This window comes from Myotis daubentonii, chromosome 16 (assembly GCF_963259705.1).
Source record: "Myotis daubentonii chromosome 16, mMyoDau2.1, whole genome shotgun sequence".
Lineage (NCBI taxonomy): Eukaryota > Metazoa > Chordata > Mammalia > Chiroptera > Vespertilionidae > Myotis > Myotis daubentonii.
This window is the reverse complement of record NC_081855.1, coordinates 5,650,227-5,671,739: the sequence shown is the minus strand read 5'-3', so window position 1 is coordinate 5,671,739 and position 21,513 is coordinate 5,650,227. Positions and strand designations below refer to the sequence as shown.

The following is a 21,513-nucleotide window of genomic DNA, read 5'->3' as shown; positions in this document are numbered from 1 at the left end:
ATAGTCATTAACAAGGCCAACCATATTAGAAACTGTGTTTTTCTGAATATGACAGGCATATTCGTACCAGATGGAATGAGACATGCACTGCATAAAAACAGTGTTCAGCTCACTGCAACGAGCAGTTATAACAAGTATTTCCAATACTAAGTTCTTCAAAATTCACTACATTTTGTTGATTATTCCCATTCTATACTCCTATCAGGTTAGTCCTATTGCATTCCCTTTCTTTCTTTTATTATTTTTTAAAATCCTCACCCGAGGATATTTTTCCACTGATTTTTTAGAGTAGAAGAGAGAGGGGAAGACAGAGAGAAACATCAATGTGAGAGAAACACATCGATTGGTTGCCTCCTGCTCAAGCCCTGACCATGGCCTGGCTGGGGAGGAGCCTGCAACCAAGATATGTGCCCTTTACCAGAATCGAACCGGGAATCCTTCAGTCTCCAGGCTGACACTCTATCTACTGAGCCAAACCGGCTCCTTTCTTTCTTTATAAAAAATGTTTTTATTGATTTTAGAGAGAGGGAGAGAGGGGGAAAGAAACACTGATGAGAGAGAACTATCGATCGGCTGCCTCCTGCACGCCCCCTACTGGGGATTGAGCCCACAACCCGGGTATGTGTCCTGACAGGGAATGGAACAGGTGACCTCATGATGCACAGGACATGGCACCCAGCCAATTGAGCCACACTGGCCAGGGCTGCATTTTTTTTTTTTTTCACGCTTGTTTCTTTCCCTTTTTCACTGTTCACAGACAACCTTTGTCACTGTAGAAGTTTCTTTGGTCTCTGACATGATCTCTTCCCTGTTCATTAACATTTCTTTTATGGCTTCTCATAGTTTAAGCAAGTCCTTTATATTTGCACTTAAAAGTCTTAACTCATTGAGTAAATAAAAACTTTAGAAAGACTGTAACATTCTTCAATTAAGTAAATAAATACTCAGCAGGACATAAATATTTTTAGGAACACATACAGTATATTAGATTCAAAATAGGGGATGTATATAACATTACCTGACATATAAATCCTAAGCTTAATTATAAGAAAGCTAAGTAAATATATACTTAGAAATATATAATCTCTCTATATGAAAGCCTAATATGCAAATTGTCCCCCCAGGAGTTCAACCAGGAGTTCGTTTGATCGTTATGATGTGCGCTGACCACCAAGGGGCGGTGCAGAACCAAGGAAGGCCCCAGCCAGGCAGCCGGCAGCCTGCAGCGGGGGGAAGGAAGGCTCCAGCAGGCAACCAGAAGGCCCCGATTGGCCCTGATCGCCAGCCAGGCTTAGGGACCCTATTGGTGCATGAATCTCTCACACCAGGCCTCTAGCATTCTTATGAACAGGTAACCTACCATCAAAATCAACATTTATGAATAGGCATTGTTTTCATTGATCCCTATGCATTCTTTGGTTGGCATTATCATATAGAAATCCTATTAACCTAAACCTTAGAGAAAAGTGACCAAGTATTTATATATATATATGTATATTTACAAAATAGGACCACAAATATGTAACCTTTGAGTCATGTTGTGAAGTTTTATAGCTCCCTTAAACATAATTTATATTTTTAAATATTACTAATTTATTCCATTCTTTTTTGGGGAGGGGGTTAATCCTCACCCGTGGATATTTTTTCCATTGATTTTTAGAGAAAGTGGAAGGACGTGGGGGTGGGGGGGGGGAGAGATGAGAGAGAGATAAACATTGATGTGAGAGAGACATCAACTGGTTGCCTCCTACATGCTCCCAGGTACTTGTCCTTGATCGGAAATCAAACCCAATATACCCTTTGGTCCACAGGCCAATGCTCTAACCACTGAGCAAAACTGGCCAGGAGTAATTTATTCCATTCTTAATAGAATATAGTTAGTACTTAAGATGTTGTATTTTTTTTTTGTTTTTAGAAATCTCAAAAATTTGGCGTCAGAAAGAAAAGAGACAGATGAGACTAATAATTTTGAGGCTAGATCTAAATATCTCTCAATAAGGAAAACTTTGAAGAATTATTTATGATTAAAATCATTATTAAAAATATCCTGGTAAGTTGTTTTAGGAAATATGATGAATCAATCAGATGCCTGGAGAAACCCTCTTAATACAGGACACCTAAACATGTGAAATACAAGGCAAACCTGTAACAGAAAGTATAGCTGAATTAGCAGGAAGGCAAGGGCTATCTTTGAGGTTTTCAACATAGGGAAGCACAAACCAGATAAGTAGGGAGGAGCTGAAGCTGGAGTATCTGCCTATGCCCGGTGGCCTAAAATCAGGGCAGGAGATAAAGCTTGGGCACAAATAAGGAGAACTCCACACAGAGACAGGACCTTCAAAAGGCAATACCACAATGGGTGAACCAGATAAACCTCCACGGAAATGTGAGGCCACATCTCTGTCTCAGACTTGGTTCTAGGGAGATGCCACCTCCGAAGGACTGTTAACCGTACACTCGCCTTTACTTGGTGTGGCACACTGTATTATCCAGAAGTAGCTACAGCAGTATTTCTAGTCCCACATGCACCTCTAGAACCTTGTTGCTCCCTATGAAGAGCTGAAGTCTATTTCTCTCCTTGAACCTGGATGTGACTTGTGACTGCCTGGACAAGCAGAATTCAATGAAGTGATACGGCGTGATTTCCAAGGCTAGGCAATAAAAGTGATGTGGCTGCCTCTCCGGATACTAGCCCAGAAACAGCCACTGGGTTGTGAGGAAGCCCAAGTTACGTGGATTTAGTATATGTGGACTCTATGTAGGTGTTCTGGCCAATATCTCTAGCTAAGTCAGGTGATTCTAATCCCCAGCCTTTGGATCCTCCAGCTTTGGATACGAAACATGCCGAGGCAGAGACAACTGTACTCTGAAACCATGAGAGATAAAGTTTATTACTATTTAAGCCACTAGTTTCGAGATAATTTGTTATACAGCATCAGACAACTAATGCGCTTGTGTTTGGATCCTGAATTTATACCTCTGTGGACTGAAAAAAAATCTCCATCATTTAAAAATTTTAGTAGTGTCCTTTGCTGCCTGGCTGAAGCAAACATACTTCCATCAAAATATCATCACAAGTATCTTTTCAAGGAATATGTACTTACAATAAAAAAAAAATCACAAAATACACATGGAAACAAGTCACTCAGAATGAGTTACTCAAAGAGCAGAATCAGACACACAGATTGCAGAAATTACAATTATTAGAGCAGATATGTGCTTAATATATTTAAAGAATTTGCAAAATGAATGCCTAGACATGAGAAATAGATTAAAGAACAAAATTATAAATCATCTCAATACTACATATGTAAGACCTTTATTACAAAACTAGAAACAGACACAAAAAAAGACACATTGTAGAAAGCCAATAAAAATGAAGGGACATACTATAAAATCATAGATGGAAAGACTTTATATTGGAAAAAGTCAATTTTCTCTATAATGATCAATAGTCAGTGAGATTCCAATGAAAATGCCAGCAAGCGTTTTCCTTCAATGTGACCAAACTAACTCTAAAATATATGCAGAGGAAAAAACAGCAAATACACCCTGAAGAACAACAAATCGGAGGGCTGGCTGTACCAGATTAATACTGCTGTAAAATCTACAGTAATTAAGACACATGATATTGGCATAGGGAGTCCAATCTGACCAAAGGACTAATATGTAGATTGGAAATACATGAAAATTTGTTATATGAGAGTTGGCAGTGCATCTGGAGGGGAAAGGATGAGCTAAATTTGTTTCCCTGACTCCAGTAGTGGCCTCCAAACCATTCTCCAATTGCCACCAGAATGAGCTTCCCAAAACACAGAACTGGTTGTTTTAACTCTCTAACCAAATGTATTCATAACACCCGACTATCTACTATAGCTTTCTCCTACCTGTATAGTAACCGGTTACATAAATGGAGAGAAATGCTAGACTAAATAAAGTTAAATAGGATTTTTTACAGCAAGATTTCTCAAAGATGTTAATATTCTAACAAGGAATTTGAATCTCTGAATGGGGGACAGCACATCTGGCTAATTTAACCAAACTAGTCAGGCCAAACCAATTTTTAAGAAATAGCAACTTGATAAATCAATGTTTCTGGAATCATACACTGGAAATCAAAAGTTATTTTATCAGACATAGCATACAAGGCAATGTGAAAGGCAGATGGATTACTTTTATGCTGAACAGTTTACGACAAGGAAGAGCCATAGGGTCCTGGCTCCTCTACATTCTCACTGGTCACTTTGGTCAAGTTACTTTAACTTTTTCATAATTCAATTTCCCTATCTGTAAAATGGGAATAACACATTCTGGATGTTTACTAGTATAATGTTTTTTTTTTTAAATATAATAATTCCTGTCATAGGATTGCTGAAATTAAATAACCCACTAAAAACAAAATATTTTTTCCTGCTTCTCCCTACCCTTGAAAACTGGAGATATAGTTAGAATGAATTATTTATACAAGTCCAAGACTTACTGATGACTTTACTATTGCCTATAATGACTTGCACCATATCCTATATACCCTGTCCTATTCTTTTTTTTTTAAATTAAATCTTTATTGTTCAGATTATTACAGTTGTTCCTCTTCCCCCCCCCCCCCCATAGCTCCCCTCCACCCGGTTCCCACCCCACCTTCCCCCCTCACTCCCCCACCTCCCACTGTCCTCATCCATAGGTGCACGATTTTGGCCAGTCTTTTCCTGCATCCCCCACACCCCTCCCAGCCTCCCCCCCCCCCAAGAATAGTCAGTCCACTCCCTTTCTATGCCCCTGATTCTATTATAATCACCAGTTTATTCTGTTCATCAGATTATTTATTCACTTGATTTTTAGATTCGCTTGTTGATAGATGTGTATTTGTTGTTCATAATTTGTATCTTTACCTTTTTCTTCTTCTTCCTCTTCTTAAAGGATACCTTTCAGCATTTCATATAATACTGGTTTGGTGGTGATGAACTCCTTTAGCTTTTCCTTATCTGTGAAGCTCTTTATCTGACCTTCAGTTCTGAATGATAGCTTTGCTGGATAAAGTAATCTTGGTTGTAGGTTCTTGGTATTCATCACTTTGAATATTTCTTGCCATTCCCTTCTGGCCTGCAAAGTTTCTGTTGAGAAATCAGCTGACAGTCGTATGGGTGCTCCCTTGTAGGTAACTGACTGTCTTTCTCTTGCTGCTTTTAAGATTCTCTTTGTCTTTTGCTCTTGGCATTTTAATTATGATGTGTCTTGGTGTGGTCCTCTTTGGATTCCTTTTGTTTGGGGTTCTCTGCGCTTCCTGGACTTGTAAGTCTATTTCTTTCATCAGGTAGGGGAGGTTTTCTGTTATTATTTCTTCAAATAGGTTTTCAATATCTTGCTCTCTCTCTTCTTCTGGCACCCCTATAATTCGGATGTTGGTATGCTTGAAGCTGTCCCAGAGGCTCCTTACACTATCTTCGTATTTTTGGATTCTTTTTGCATTTTGCTTTTCCGGTTGGATGTTTTTTGTTTCTTCGTATTTCAAATCTTTAACCTAATTCTTGCGATCCTCTAGTCTGCTGTTGGAACTCTGCATAATATCCTTTATTTCAGCCAGTGTATGCTTAATTTCTAGTTGGTCCTTTTTCATAACCTCAAGGGTCTCACTAGATTTCTTGAGGGTCTCACTACATTTATCGGCAGTCTCACCAGACTTTTTGAGGGTCTTACTAAATTTATCGGCGGTTTCTAGAAAGTTCTTGAAAAACCTTAAAAGTGTGGTTTTGAACTCTATAGTCAGTATTTTGCTTTCCTCCATTTCTGTCATTTGTGTCCTGTTTCTTTGTCTTTGCATTTTTTATGCTTCCCTGTGTTGATAAAGTGGCTTTGTGTGCTAGGTGTCCTATAGGACCCAGTGGCTCAGCCTCCCCAATTACCTGAGGTGGACACTCTTGGTGCACCCCCTTGTGGGCTTTGTACACAGTCTTGTTGTAGTTAAGCCTTGATTGTTGTAGGTATCACTGGGAGGAATTGACCTCCAGGCCAAGTGGCTGTGAGAATCAGCTGTGTCTACGGTGGGAGAACTTCTGTGCTGAAGACACCCTTCTGGGGCAAGACTTGCTTCAGTGGGGCTTTGGTGCTCACTGAGTCTGCCCCCTGAGTGTGTCCCTTATGGATCTGAGGAGTTGTAATCTGGCTCTTGGATCTAAGGAGGTGCTAATTTAGGCTCTGCCTAAGGCTACCCAGCAGGAGCTACGAAGAGATCTGCAGATTCCCCTTCCTTGTTTGGGGTTTGGAGGTGCCCAGATGAGGCCCAGCTGTGAAGCAATGCAAGCTGCTGTGGGGCCTTGGGCCTTCTCTTGGAAGTTCTGGGTCTGTCTGGCCCAGCTGCAGTTTCTTAGGTAATTTTCAGATTGCAAAGAGCCAGGGCATTCACATTCAAAAGCCTCTGTGGCAGTTTGGGTGGGGCGGGGTCTCAGGGGATCAACTGGGCGGAGCAAACAGCTATGGCTGATCCTCAGTCCTGCCCTAAGGGGCCCCGAGTCTCAGTGTCCTGGTAATCGCTGCAAGCACCCCGGAGAGAAAGCCGCCTTCAAGTTCCGAGTTCTGCCCGCTGCCAGACAGTCCAGTTTCTCCCCGTATGAGTCTGGGTCCCCAGAGACTTCCTGGAACTGGAGTTCAGAGCAGTCAGGGGCTTGAGACTCCCTCCTGATTAAAAAAGACAGCCACGTCCTCAGTTGCCAGACCTTGCTGTGTGGGCCTCCGTACCTCTGTACTTTACTTCTGCAGCTCCTCTGAGTCTCAGTGTGCTTTTCTCTTTCCTTCTAGTTGTAGAATTTCCACTCAGCCAGCCTTCCTGTGCTTCTGGATGATGTCTGTTTTGTCTTTTAGTTGTATTTTTTAAGTTGTTGTGGGAGGCAGCAATTTCAGGTGTTTACCTATGCCGCCATCTTGGTTTGCCCACCCTGTTCTATTCTTAAAGACCAGCTCAAAAGAAAACCTCTTTGGAGAAGTTTCTTTAATCCAACCCCCAGAAAAGAGAATCCATGCTTTCCTTCATTTTGTGTCCACCATACTTTATCACACACCCTTACAGTTTTCATTATACAGTATCACAAATTATTAATTTTCCTTTTTTTTCATGTTAGAGTAAGTCAGTAGTTTAATATACCAATTTAATGTTTAATACACCATTTTTGAATGAATTGGGAATTTTGAAAGTAATTTTAAAAATTAAAAGAGAAAACAATCTATCCCAGGGGTGGGCAAACTTTTTGACTCGAGGGCCACAATGGGTTCTTAAACTGGACCAGAGAGCTGGAACAAAAGCATGGATGGAGTGTTTGTGTGAACTAATATAAATTCAAAGTAAACATCATTACATAAAAGGGTACGGTCTTCTTTTTCAATAGTTTTATTCATTTCAAACGGGCCAGATCCGGCCCGCGGGCCGTAGTTTGCCCACGGCTGACACTGAGCCAAACCAATCAGGGTGAAGAAAACAATCTAAATAGCAAGTTGAATTCAGAGGAAGGAATGAAACAACAATAAGGATACTGAGTGTTTAATATGTGCTAAGGGCACACATTTTTTTATCTGAAACAATTTTGATTTTTGGTCCTAACCTATTGAAAAATAAGGAGAAATTTCTAAAAGAAACCAATACATTGACCTGGCTGGGGTTTCTCAATGGTTAGAGTGTCAGCCCAGCAACAAAGTGTCTTGGGTTTGATTCCCAGTCAAGGGCAAGTACCTGGGTTGTAGGTTTGATCCTGAGCCAAGTAGGGGCAGGTGCAGGAGATAACCCATCTACTAGTATGTGTCTCTCTCACATCATTGTTTCTCTCTCTCCTTCCCTCAGTTCTACTCTCTCTAAAAATCAATGGAAAAAATATCTTTGGGTGAGGATTAACAACAACCATAAAGAATCCAATGCACCTATAATACTTTGTTAATAAAACCCAGACTTCTTTTCCAGATCTTGAAACAAATTAGCTTATAATTTGACTTCTATAGTTATCATTGTAGTATAAAAGATAAATAAAATGAAAAGCAAAAATAAAACCAACAAAAGGCCTTTAACTACATTTATTTGCAATTGATATCCATATTAGCACAAATTGAGAAGAAAAGTGCTTAGACCCAAATTCTCAAGAACGATGAAAAATAGTTTACTTTTAGCAAATAAATATTAATCAAATAAAGAAATATTATTTAAAAATACTATTCAATGCTAGAGAGGGTATATATGTATTAAAACAGAGATTCTCACGATATGATACTGTATATAGAGAACCCTAAAGATGCCAGCAGAAAAACCATTAGAACTTATAAATGAATTCAGTAAAGTAGCAGGATATAAAATAAATATCCAGGAAGAGTTGCATTTAAAAAAATATATATTAAATAAAAAAATATTGGTTTCAGAGAGAGGAAGGAAGAGAGAGAGAGAGAGAGAGAGAGAGAGAGAGAGAGAGAGAGAAACACCAATGATGAGAATCATTGATCGGTTGCCTCCTGCACAGCTCTCACCAGGGATTGAGCTCACAACCTGGGCATGTGACCTAACCAGGAATCCAACCCTGACCTCCTGGTTCATGAGTTGACACTCAACCACTGAACCACCCGGCCAGGCTCAGTTGCATTTTTATACACCAATACTGAACTATCAGAAAGGGAAACTAAGAAAACAATCCCATCAACAATTGCTTCAAAAATAAAATAAAATAAAATAAAATAAAATAAAATAAAATAAAATAAAATAAAATAAAATACCTAGGAATAAATTTAACCAAGGATGTGAAAGACCTGTACTTGGAAAATCATAAGACACTGAAGAAAGACACTGAAGAAAATACAAATAAGTGGAAGCATATACGTGTTCATGGACAGGAAGAATTAACACCATTAAAATGTTCCTACCACCCCAAACAATCTATAGATTCAATGCAATTCCTATCAGTATGCAATGGCATATTTCACAGAACTAGAACAAATATTCCAAAAATTTATATGGAACCACAAGAGACCCTGAATAGCTATAGCAATCTTGAGAAAGAAGAACAAAGTTGGAAGAATCATGCTACTGATATCAAACTATACATACTACAAGCCCATAGTAATCAAAACAGTGTGATACTGGCATAAAAACAGACATATAAATCAATGGAACAGAACAGAGAGCCCAGAAATAAATCCATGCCTTTAAAGTCAATTAATAGTTGACAAAGGAGCCCTAACCGGTTTGGCTCAGTGGATAGAGCGTCGGCCTGCAGACTGAAGGGTCCCAGGTTCGATTCTGGTCAAGGGCATGTACCATGGTTTTGGGCATATCCCCACTAGGGGCTGTGCGGGAGGCAGCTGATCAATGTTTCTTTCTCACTGATGTTCCTAACTCTCTATCCATCTCCTTTCCTCTCTGTAAAAATAATCAATAAAATATATTTTAAAAAAATAGTTGACAAAGGAGGCAAAAACATACAATGAGGTAAAAATAATCTATTCAACAAATGATGTTGTGAATATTGGACAGATACATGCAAAAAATGAAACTAGACCACTTTCTTACACGAATAAACTCAAAATGGATTGAAGACTTAAATGTTAGACTCACAACCATAAAAATCCTAGAAAAAAACATAGGCAGTAAAATCTTGGACATTTCTCATAGCAATATTTTTTTCTGATATATCTGCTTGGGCAAGGACAACAAAAGAAAAATTAAACAAATGGGACTATATCAAACAAAAAGTTTTTGCACAGCAAAGGAAACCATCGACAAAATGAAAAGACAACCCACTGAGTGGGAGAACATATTTGCCAATAAAACATCTGATAAGGGGCTAATATCCAAAATTTATAAAGAACTTATAAAACTCAACACCAAAAAATCCAAACAATCCAATTAAAAAATGGGCAAAAGACCTAAACAGACACTTCTCCAAAGAGGACATACAAATGGACAATAAACATGAAAAGATACTTGATGTCACTAATCATCAGAGAGATGCAGATTAAAACCACAATGAGATATCACCTCACACTTGTCGGAATGGTTATCATCAATAAACCAACAAATAACAAATGTTAGAGAGGATGTGGAGAAAAGGGAATCCTTGTGCACTATTGGTGGGAATACAGATTGGTGTAGCCACTATGGAGAGCAGTATGGAATTACCTTAAAAAACTAAAAATGGAACTGCCTTATGAACCAGTGATTACACTTCTGGGAATTTATCCGAGAAAACCTGAAACACTAACTCGAAAGAATATATGCACCCTTATATTACTTGCAGCATTTACAACGGCCAAGATTTGGAAGCAGCCCAGGTGTTCATCAGTAGATTGGGTAAAAAAGCTGTGGTACATTTACACAATGGAATACTACTTGGCCATAAAAAATAAGGATCTTACCTTTGCAACAGTATGGATGGATCTGGAGAGTATTATGCTGAATGAAATAAGCCAGTCAGAGAAAGACTAGTACCATGTGATTTCACTCATATGTGGAATCTAATGAACAAAGTGAACTAACAAGCAAAACAGAGACAGGTTCATAGAGAGCAGGTTGACAGCTGTTGAGGATAGGTTGGCGGTTGGGGGTCTGGGTGGGGGCGGTGGAGGGATCAAGCAAAAAAAAAAAAAGGATAAAACACTCATGGATATGGACAATAGTGTGGTGATTGTGGGCTGCGGCAGGGAGGGGGCTGTTGGGAGAAAGTGGAGGAGTGTATGGGGGATAAATGGTGAGGGAGACTTGATTTAGGGTGGTGAACATGCAATATAGTGTATAGATATGTGCATCTGAAACCTGTATAATTTTGTTAACCAGTGTCACCCCAATAAATTCCATTAAAAAAAAAAAAGACAGATTCTCATTACCAGTCAGTGAGACTATAAGTTGGTATATTTCTGGGAATATCATTTGCATGAAAAGCTTTAAAACAACCAACTTTAGAAATCAGTCCTAATAAATTACTATGGAATACATATAGATGTTTGCTGTTATTTGTAATGGAGATAAACTGGAAAAAACAACCACCCTAAATAGACATACAATAAGGGATGATTAAATTAAGATTTATCTCTATGAGACTATTTAAAAGGATATATACTAGTTCTTATTAATATGGGTAAATGTTTAAACTATAAGTTTCACAAGGACGTGGTCCTTCTCTAGCTTGTTTTTACTATTTATTCCTAGGGAATAGCATAATGCCTAGCATACAAGGCACATGCCCTTGACCGGAATCGAACCTGGGGCCCTTGAGTCCGTAGGCTGACGCTCTATCCACTGAGCCAAACCGGTTAGGGCTAAAACTTTATTCTTTATAAAGCTGTTAGGTTCACAGCAAAATTAAGGGGATGGTATAGAGATTTTCCTTGCCATTTACCCTGTCTCCACATATACATAGCTTTCTCCATTATCAACATTTCCCATCAGAGTGTTACATTTGTTACAGCTGATAAACCTATATCATTGCCACCCTAAGCCCATAGTTCACATTAGAGTTCACTCCTGGTATTGTACATTGCATGGGTTTGGACAATGCATAAGGGCATATATCCATCATTAAAATATCATACAATATTTTCACTGCCCTAAAAAAATCCTCTGTGCTCCATCTAGTTATTCATCTTTCCTCCCATCTCAACCCCTGGAAAACAACGATTCTTTTACTGTTCCCATAGTTTTGCCTTTTCCAGAATATCATTTCATTGGAATCATACACTGTGTAGCCTTTTCAGGTTGTTTTCTTTCACTTAGTAATATGCATTTAGGGTTACTCCATGCCTTTTCATGGCTTGACAGCTCATTTCTCTTAGCACTAATAGTCCATTGCCTGGATGTATTAATTTATTTCACCTACTGAAGAACATCTTAATTGCTTCCAAGTTTTGGCAATTATAAATAAGCTGCTGTAAACACCTGTGTGTAGGGTTTTGCATGGATATGCTTTCAACTCCTTTGTGTAAATAAATACCAAGTAGAGTAATTGCTGATGGTTTGGTAAGAGTATGTTTAGTCTTCTAAGAAACTGCCAAATTAACTGCCTTCCAGAGTGCCTGAACCATCTTACATTCCTACCCTTAATAACTGAGAGTTCCTGTTGCTCTACATCTTCACTAGCATTTGGTGTTGTCAGTGTTGCAGATTTTGGCCATTCTAAGTGTAGTACACATACATTTTTATGAAATACTAGAGGCCTGGTGCATGAAATTCATGAGGGGGCAGCGGGGAGGTGTCCCTCAGCCCTGCCTGCACCCTCTCCCAACCCAGGACCCCTTGGGGCATGTCTGACATCGCTCTCGCCATCTGGGATCCTGGCTCCAACCTGCTCACCTGCCTGCCTTGCCTGCCTGCCTGATTGGCCCTAACCACCTCTGCTGTGGCCTCCGTGGCTTTGTCCGTATGGTCATTCCGCTGACTGGTCTAATTAGCATACATTATGCTTTTATTATTATAGATTTGGTAAATGAAAGAAAAATGTTCCGTGAAAAAAAATTATATTAAATGTTATTTCTGTGAAAAATCTGTCTATAAAAAGAACTGGAATGACACACCATGAAATGGGAAAAAGAGGTCGTGGGCATTTGTTAAGAACAGCTTTATTGAGGTACAATTTTACATACCATAAAAATTCACCCGTTGTATATGTACAGTGCGACTACTTCATTTGTACATTGTGCGATTATCGCCATAATCCAGGATCATGGTCTCATTCCACCTTTTCTGTCTGGTAAAGGAGGGCTTATTCTTTGGAAGTCCCCTTCCCTAAACTATAAAATTATCTATAAAAATTTCAGGGTTGAGCAGGCATGATATAACTAGATTCTGTTTCGCGTACTATGGTAGGATCATTATTCTTGGTCCTTCTGCAAATACAAAGGCTCCACAGAATAATGAGTACAGTCCCATTTTCCAAAGGAAATGTGGGTATTGGATGGAATCAGATGTGAGCAGTTCCCTTGCGCGTGATCTTGCCGGCGGAGTGCGAAAGCTGAGGACGCCCCCCAACAACCTGGGAAATCGGCCGCTGCAGTCCCGAGGCTGGAGCCACCGCCTCTCCGTGAAGCGCCCAGAGAAGGGACTTTCGGGGTATATTTCGTTAACTCTCTACAACAGAGAATCCTTTGGGCAAAGCTCGACTGAGATGGGTGAGCACTTAAACATCCTTCACATCCCCGGGTCCCAACGCCCCGCCGGCAGCCTCCTACCTGCAGAGAAGCAGAGCAGGAACACCGGGTGCCTCAGGCGGGCCAAGCCTAGCAAAGTGGGAGCAAAGAACATGGCTTCGTCGTCGGGGTGCGCGATCACCAGGAGGGCCCGGCTTCCTCTTCCCAACAGGCCAGCCTGCACCTGACTCTTCATTCGTTCCAAGAAGTGCCAAGCCCAGAAGATGCCCGGTGCTAGGAGGGCCACCGCAACACACACAACACCCACGGCTTCCATGCCGTCTGAGGGGCACAGCGCCTGCGTCACAGGGACAGGTGCCCCGGAGCCGGCTCGGGGGGAAACCACGCTCCGCGCAAATTGCGTTCCGAGTTGCGGTCCGTCCCGCCAAGCCGCTCCTAAGGCGTGAGGATTGAAAGGTCGGGCGCCTGGGATGGGCTGGCACGGTCGCCTTCCCGGCACATACCGAGTTCCCTCTACTTTACGTAGCGTTTACGAGGACGGCGACAGCTCGGTACCTGTCAGTTTCTACCCGCGTCCTGACACAGTCCGATCGTTTCACCGTCAGAGTGAGGCTGAGGGCGCACTTTGTGGTCGCCAGGGTCACAGGCTCCGAGTGGCTAGAGTCAGACTCAGAGTAAGGACTGACATCAAGGACAAATAGGCATCGCCTGTTCGCTTTTCAGTGAAGCCTTGGCGCGAGTTACAGTCGGAGCCCTGGGAGACACCTGGGTAGGTCGATGTGCACCCGTCCAGCTCCCAGCCTGTGGGGGCCCGCTCCCTCCCCGCGGCCCGCGCTCGCGCCGGCCGCCGCCGTCCCGCCGCGCCGAGGAGGGGTGGCAGGGCCGGGGGCTGGGCCTCACGTCCTTCCCGTTCCCACGCCCGGGGGAGGCCCGAGTGCGGGGAGTCGGCGGCTCGCGGTGGGCGCCCCAGGCCTTGCGCGATGGCAGCGCCGGTCCCGGTCGGGCACGGTGCTGCCGGGCCTATCTCAGGGGGGGCCACCGCCGCCGCCAGGCCGAGGCGAGGCGAGGGGACCGAGCGCGGGCGACCTAGGAAGCTCGGCCGAAGTGGGAGCCGGGCCCCGGAGGGAGTCGGTCCTCCGACCTTCCGGAAGGAGGAGGAGCCGGCGCCGGAGCCGCCTGAGCGCGGCCGCCCGGCTGGGGGAGGAAGCGGGGTTGAGTCAAGATGGCGGCCAAGGTGGCGAAGCAGCAGCGGCGGCTGGAGTGAGCGCCCGGCTCGCCGCGCCGAGCGAGGTACCGAGGTAGCGACCCGCGCCGGGGCCGCGTCCCGCCCCTCAGGCCCGGGGCGCGCCGGCCACCACGCTGCGCCCGCTCCCGGTGAGTAGGCCCCGGCCTCCGGCTCCCGCTCGCTCGGGGGCTGCCGAGGGCTCTCAGGGCAGCGGCCGCGGGGGTGCCTCCCTGCGGGGCGAGGGCCGTCGCGGACCCGGCAGGTGGGGGCCCGCCCCAGCCGCCGGCCCCTTCTCCTCGGCCGCCCAGGGCGCGGCGGGCGCGGCGGGGCGCGCGGGCTGGGCGAGTGGAAGAGGCTGTGGAGTTGGAGGAAGAGCGGGCTGCGGCCCGGCCGGGCGGCCGGAGGTGTGCGGCGGGGAGGGGCGGCGGGCCGAGCGGCCGGGACCCCGGCGGGCCGCGCGGTGGCTGCCGCGCTCGCTCGGAGGCGGAGTCGGTGGGCGGCCGGGAGAGGAGGGCGCGGGAGGGTGACAGCGAGGGACGAGCGCGTGAGGAGCGAACTAGTTCGCCTTTCTAAGCAGATCATCCGGGAGAGGAATGGCGAAGGGCGGGTCGCGGTGGAGATGGCCAAGGTCGGAACTCTGTACCTTCTGCCTTGGATCTTGGCTTCAATAATGATGCCAAGTCGGGGAATTCTCCTTTTGGGGGTCAGAGGGATTTGAGGAACTGTAATTGAGAAATGAGTCCTAATGGAGAGGAAAGCGAATTTGAATTCTTCGAATGAGCTGGACGAGGTGCGCCGAGGACCGAAGGTGTGGGTGCGGGGACAGTGATGGGCTGGTACCCGAGTTGTGCTGATGTTGTGGGCCCCCAGCGGCTCGCCTCGGAGCGGGGTGCGGGGTGGGGAATTCTGCTCTTTGGAATGAGTGTGCTCACCTGCATCAGAGTTGCTCCCTCAGTCATGTCCCAGTTTTGAAATGTACATTCCTTGTGTTTACCCTGGCGGGGTAACGATGGGAGGCGGAACACTGTGCAAAGAGCAACAGGCCCGGGATTTAAAAATGCCAACCAAGTATTCATTCATTCGTTCGTCGTATCGGGATCAGTAGCGCCTGCTGATGGTCACATGGGATGGGCTAGCTGAAGGGCTGATGGCATGATTTAGTTTTCAGTGTTTTTTTTCAAAGTGTTTTCGCGTCGTTTTTCATAAAAGTTATTTATTGGAGGAATCAATTTGCTGGGGCTCAGGAGTAGCCCAATTTTAGAATCTTATGTCTAAATAGGTAAAAATTACAGAAGAAATAACCACAAATTGTTGGAAAAAGAAATAGTCTTTACTTTCTTATTTCGTTAAAATCCCGTGGAAGTTTATTTATTTATTTTAATATTTATAGTACACAGTTGCTTTGCCTTGTTTTAAGCACACCTGTTACTAGAAGTCAAGTTTAACGCGTACATGTAAATAATATGCACATACATACATAACGGTGTGAATACTTGCAATATTAAAATAAAATACTATTTTCTTTTGCAAAAGCCTTGCCATATATTGAACTACTCCCCCAGAGAAAATATAATACAAAGAGTCCCGATTCTTCCTTTAATGAAATTGTGACATTTTGGAATATGATCAACCTTTCTGTGCTTCAGTTTCCTCACCTATGATAGGAGGAAAGCATCTCTCCCAGGGTTGGCTGTTGTGAGCCTAAGAAAGTTAACAGTTATGAAATTACTTTAAGTAGGTTGAGAGGGCTATATTTCTGTGAGGTAGTAACAGCTCCCTCTGCCCTTGTGAAATGCTTTATTTGCACATCTCTTGGCATTTACACTTTCTACCTTATATTTAGCTTTTTATGTACCTATTTTATCTCCTCTGGAGGGAAGGATAGGCCCTTCTCTGATTTTATCTTTAAGTTTATGGCAAATTTAAAGATAAAATCAAAGGATTTTATTTTCTGGCTAGAATATTGATACTGCAATATTTATTAAATGAATAAACATTGCATTCTAATTAGAAAAATGGATTCACATTACAACTTATCCAAATACACTTGTTACCTGTGGTGTAACATTCTCTGAGATATCTCTCTCTATATAAAAACCTAATATGCAAATTGTCCCCTCGGGAGTTTGATGGGGAGACTAAGAGTTCGATCACTCACTATGATGTGTGCTGACCACCAGAGGATAGCATGGAACTAAGGAAGGCCCCAGCTGGCAGCTGGGGAAGGAAGGCCCCAGCTGGCAGCTGAAAGGCTTTGATCAGCCCTGATCGCCAGCCAGGTCTAGGGACCCTACCTGTGCATATAAAAGGCTGATATGCTAAGTGTCCCTCCTACTGTCTGACCTGTCACTATGACACACACTGACCACCAGGGGGCAGACGCTCAATGCAGGAGCTGCCAAGCTGCAGTGACTTGGCGGCCACAGTTCTTGGGTGACACACCCCAAAACCAGAGAGGAGAGAGCCCAATTCCTCGCAGGGCTGCGCGATTCCACCTTCGGCTGTGGGTCATGTTGTTGCTGGGGCACTGTTGGCCCCGAATCTGGTTTACTGCACACTTGTGTTTGCGTTCCACACCCTGTACAACAGCAACTTTGCAGAGTGCCCTCTCGCACTCCAGGACCCCTCAGGGGATGCCGGAGAGCCAATTTTGGCCTGATCCCCGCAGGTCAGGCCAAGGGACCCCCACCTGCCCAGGGACCCCACCTGCTGTAGGGACCCCTCTCAGTCTGCAGACACCGGAGAGGGACTGTGAGAGGTTGGCTCCAGGGCGTGTCTGGCCCGTCTCACCCAGTCCCGCCCCGCCGGCCACCTTCTAATTTCCTTTCAGTGTGCACGAATCTGCACCAGGTCACTAGTATACTAGTATATATAACTGCCTATCATGTTGAATTTAATTATACAGTAAGACTTAAGTATTTGGCCTGCCTATATAATTTTTTTTTAAAGGCACAAAATGTTTGAAATTAACTTATAGTTTCTTTGAATTTAATTGATTAAAAATTTGTTTCCAGGCTAGGCAGATTTAGATTAGTTAAGTTTTTTTAAAATTTTTTAAAAAATTGGTGAAGGAAGAGATTTTCTTGCCATTGTTATCTGCAGTGGAAAGCAAAGGGCTTTGAATAGGCCAGGAATTGATGTAGGTCAGCAATTTTCAAAGTTTTTCTTCTCATTGGCACACAGAAACTAATGACTAGAGTTCTGCAGCACCAGCTGACAAAAAAATAGGTATAATTTTAATTCATTCACACTGGATGGCTATTGTGTTAGCTGTTGTCAGTTTTTAATTTGACAATCTAAGGCTATGGTTCTCAACCTGTGGGTCGCGACCCCTTTGGGGGTCGAACTATTCGTTCACAGGGGTCGCCAAAGACCATTGGAAAACACATATATAATTACATATTGTTTTTGTGATTAATCACTATGCTTTAATTATGTTCAATTTGTAACAATGAAATTGGGGGTCACCACAACATGAGGAACTGTATTAGGAAGGTTGAGAACCACTGATCTAAGGGAAAAGAGGTCAGTGCCCCTGATGAAATAGTCAGATATTGCATGTTTTAAAAATTCTGTGGCACACTGGTTGATAATCGCTGATGTAGGTAAATGTCAGGATATTTGTTACTTGTTTTTTTTGTGTGTGTTTATTTTGTTGTTCAGTTTTAATTGTATTTCGTCTTAGTTACAATTTCAAACTCTTAATTGATGGCTGGGAATGATAGAGGTTTCCCATACTTACGTAGTTAGTTTCCTTCCTTCCTTCCTTCCTTCCTTCCTTCCTTCCTTCCTTCCTTCCTTCCTTCCTTCCTTCCTTCCTTCCTTCCTAGATTTTTTAAAATAGATTTTTAGAGAGAGAGGGAGGGAGAGGGAGGGGAGAGAGAGAGAGGAAGAGAAACATTCCTGTTAGAGCGAAACATTGATGGGCTGCTTCCTACGCTTTCCCTACCTGGGAATCGAACCGGCAACCTTTGGTGCACAGGACGATACTCAACCAACTGAGCCACATCAGCCAGGGTCCGTCTATTCTTTTACTTCACATATGGATTTTACTAGATGTAGTAAATGTTCATCATAATTAATTATGTTGACTTATTGATTAGAGATTCATTTATAGTTCATTGCTTTGTATAACTGGTGTTAAGTGCTTTTCATGTTCAGGGCACATTACTAAGTACTATAAAGTAGAGCAGATTAATATGTGCACAAATAACTCAGTCTGTAGATTGCCTGATATTTTGTCCTTTCCAAGTTTGAGGATGCAAAAAGTACATTTAGCTAGATGGTTAAGAAAACATTTTGTTTGTTTCTTTTTCTATTAGGACTTGTTAGGAGTATTAAAAAGCTATGAAAAGCTTCTGATATGTAGCAATAGCTGTGTAGAGCATCTGACTTTTATTTGGGTGTTCTTGTGCTAGTAGTTTTCCTTGAACATTTTACTACCAATTTTTCTACCCTAGGAGCTAGTGTGGTCAAAATATTATATTACTTGGATAGTCTTCAGATATAACATACAAATCCTCTTTGTGTTTGAAGAGGAGTTCTTCAGTTTAATTCTTCCATGTGTGCTGTTATTACTTTTACTTTAAAATGATCTCAAAAACAAATTTAAATTGATTAAAACAAAATGCTAATAATTTATAGAATTATAGAATGTAGAGTCATATAGGTTATCTACAGATGCTCCTTGATGGGGTTATGTCCTGCTAAACCCATCTTAAGTTGAATATATTGTAAGTTGAAAATGCACTGAGTAGACCTAACTTATTGAAGGAACATCCTAGCCTAGGCTACCTTAAACGTGCTGAGAACACTTACATTAGCTTACAGTTGGGCTAATGTGATTTCTTTAAAAAAATGTTTTTTATTTATTGATTGATTTTAGAGAGAGAGAAAGAAAAACACCAGTTTGTTGTTCCACTCATTCATGCATCACTGGTTGATTCTTGTATGTGCCCTGACCAAACCCACAACCTTGGTGCGTCTGATGATGGTCTAATCATGAGCTACCCGGCTAGGGCTGGGCTAATGTAATTTCATCTCAAGAGTAATTGCTTTCCTTTTCTTACCAGCAGCAAGTGACATGGCATATTGTAGACCTGATGGGATGGGAAAATACAAAACACAATATTCAAATAACTTTGGCAACACAGTACATTGTAGAGTATCTGCTGTTTATTCTTTTGATCACGTCATTTTTGTTTTTGTTTGTTTTTTGTTAATCCTCATTTGATATTTTTCCATTGATTTTTAGAGAGAGTGGAAGGGAGGGGGAGAGATGGAGAGAGAGAAACATCGATGTGAGAAAGACACATGATTGGTTGCCTCCCGCATAGCCCTGACCTGGGATAGAGCCTTCAACAGAGGTATGTGCCCTTGACTGGAATTGCTGGAATCAAGCCTTAGGTCCACCGGCTGATGCTCTATCCACTGAGTCAAACCGACTAGGGCTTGATCAAGTCTTTGACTGGCAGCCTTGCTCACTGCTGCTGCCCAGCATCACAAGAAAGTATTGCACTGCATATCGCTAGCCCAGGAAAAGGTCGAAATTCGAAATATGGGTTCTACTGAATGCCTATCACTTTGACAACATTGTAAAGTGGAAAAAGGTCATCCGTAGAACAAATGTAAATTGGGGGTTATCTGTAGTCTTACCTTGTTTTACGGTTTTCTTAGGGCCACAGAAATGAAGTGACCTGTCTAAATTGTAGTGGGGCACTGGCAGGATCTAGTCTTTTGACATTCAGTGTAGCGCTCCTTTCATTACACCATATCATCGATGGCAGCAGTTTTCAACCAGTGTGCCACAAGAGTTTTTAAAACAAGCAATACCTGACTAAGTGGTCGGGGCACTGACCTCTTTTCCTTTAGATTGTCAAATAAAAACGTGACAGTGGCCAACACAACAATAGCCATCCTGTGTGAATGAATCAAAATTATACCTTTTTTTGTCAGATCAGTGAAAAATGTAACATTTTTTGGCTTGCCACAGAATTTTAGTAATTAGTTTATATGTGCCATTAAAGGTCTGATGCACAAAATTCATGCAAGGGGCTCGGCCCTCACAGCCCTGGCTTCGTCTGGAAGGTCATCTGGATGATTATTCCGCTGTGTGGCTGTCCGGTCTAACTAGCATATTATACTTTTATTATAGATGAGAGAAAAAAGGTTAAAAATTACTGATCTATGGGATTATTCAATGTGATGATTGACAGTTACTTAAAACAAAAATTGGGGTGGATGGGAATAAGAGATCATCTATTCAGCTTAGGTATTGAATTTAAGGTATTTCTTAATTTTAAATTTCTGCCATAAAATCAGTAATATGATCATTGGGAATTACCTACTTTGCTTAATTGTCAAATCTGTTACGATTAAAAAAATGTCTTTGAGATTATCTGTACCTAGTGATATATATTTTTTAAAACTATATTTTTATTGATTTCAGAGAGGAAGGGAGAGGGAGAGAGAGTTAGAAACATCAGTGATGAGAGAGAATCATTCATTGGCTGCCTCCTGCACGCCCCCTACTTGGGATAGGGCCTGCAACTTGGGCATGTGCCCTGACCAGGAATTGAACTATGACCTCCTGGTTCATAGGTCTACGGTCAACCACTGAGCCATGCCAATGGGGTTAGACCTAGTGATATTTTATGAAATTAAACTATTACAAGAAATTTTGTTATGCCAGTGGTTACCTCAGAACTAAACATAAAGATTATAAATTAGCTGTTGTTTGCTTCACTAACTCTAAAACTTTTTTTTTTAACTTTTAATTTTTTTGATTCAGCTGGAATTTATTTCTGGGTGCATGGTTTTTCCACCAAATAGCCAGAATTTCAATGCTACTTAGTGAATAATCCAACCTTTAGATTTGCAACCTTCATAATTTATTCGGAATGTGTTTGGAACTGTTATGTTCTATTATGTCCTCTTGATCTTTTGTTGTATATTACCATATCCTTTAAAATATTATTGTTTCATAATTGTAATACTGGAAGGGTTAGTCACCTGTTCATTATGTTTTTTTTCAGCCTTTGACAGTTCTTGTCTATGTGTTTTGGATGAACTTTAGAATCATTCTATGAAGTTCAAAAAGAAATCCTGTTGAGATTTTTATCGGGAATACTGATTACTGATTGGGAGTATTGAATTTAAAGGATAATTTTGGGGAAATTGGCACCTTT

At 42.3% G+C, this 21,513-nt stretch overlaps 2 protein-coding genes across 11 annotated transcripts in view; one reads left to right on the top strand and one right to left on the bottom strand.

Moving 5' to 3' along the window:
• Positions 1–13,417, bottom strand: part of PIGL (phosphatidylinositol glycan anchor biosynthesis class L) — a 70,742-nt gene extending 57,325 nt beyond the window's left edge. For both annotated transcript variants that reach the window (XM_059668533.1, XM_059668534.1), the window contains exon 1: positions 13,183–13,417. In XM_059668533.1, the coding sequence (XP_059524516.1) occupies positions 13,183–13,417 (235 nt within the window). The remainder of the gene's footprint in view (positions 1–13,182) is intronic.
• Positions 13,418–13,720: 303 nt separating this feature from the next.
• Positions 13,721–21,513, top strand: part of NCOR1 (nuclear receptor corepressor 1) — a 244,548-nt gene continuing 236,755 nt past the window's right edge. For 8 of the 9 annotated variants that reach the window (XM_059668520.1, XM_059668516.1, XM_059668515.1 and 5 more), the window contains exon 1: positions 14,338–14,475. The gene's annotated coding sequence lies outside the window, so the exon portion shown is untranslated. Of the gene's footprint in view, positions 13,871–14,337; positions 14,476–21,513 lie in introns of those variants that run through there. The other variant, XM_059668513.1, reaches the window with a different exon arrangement.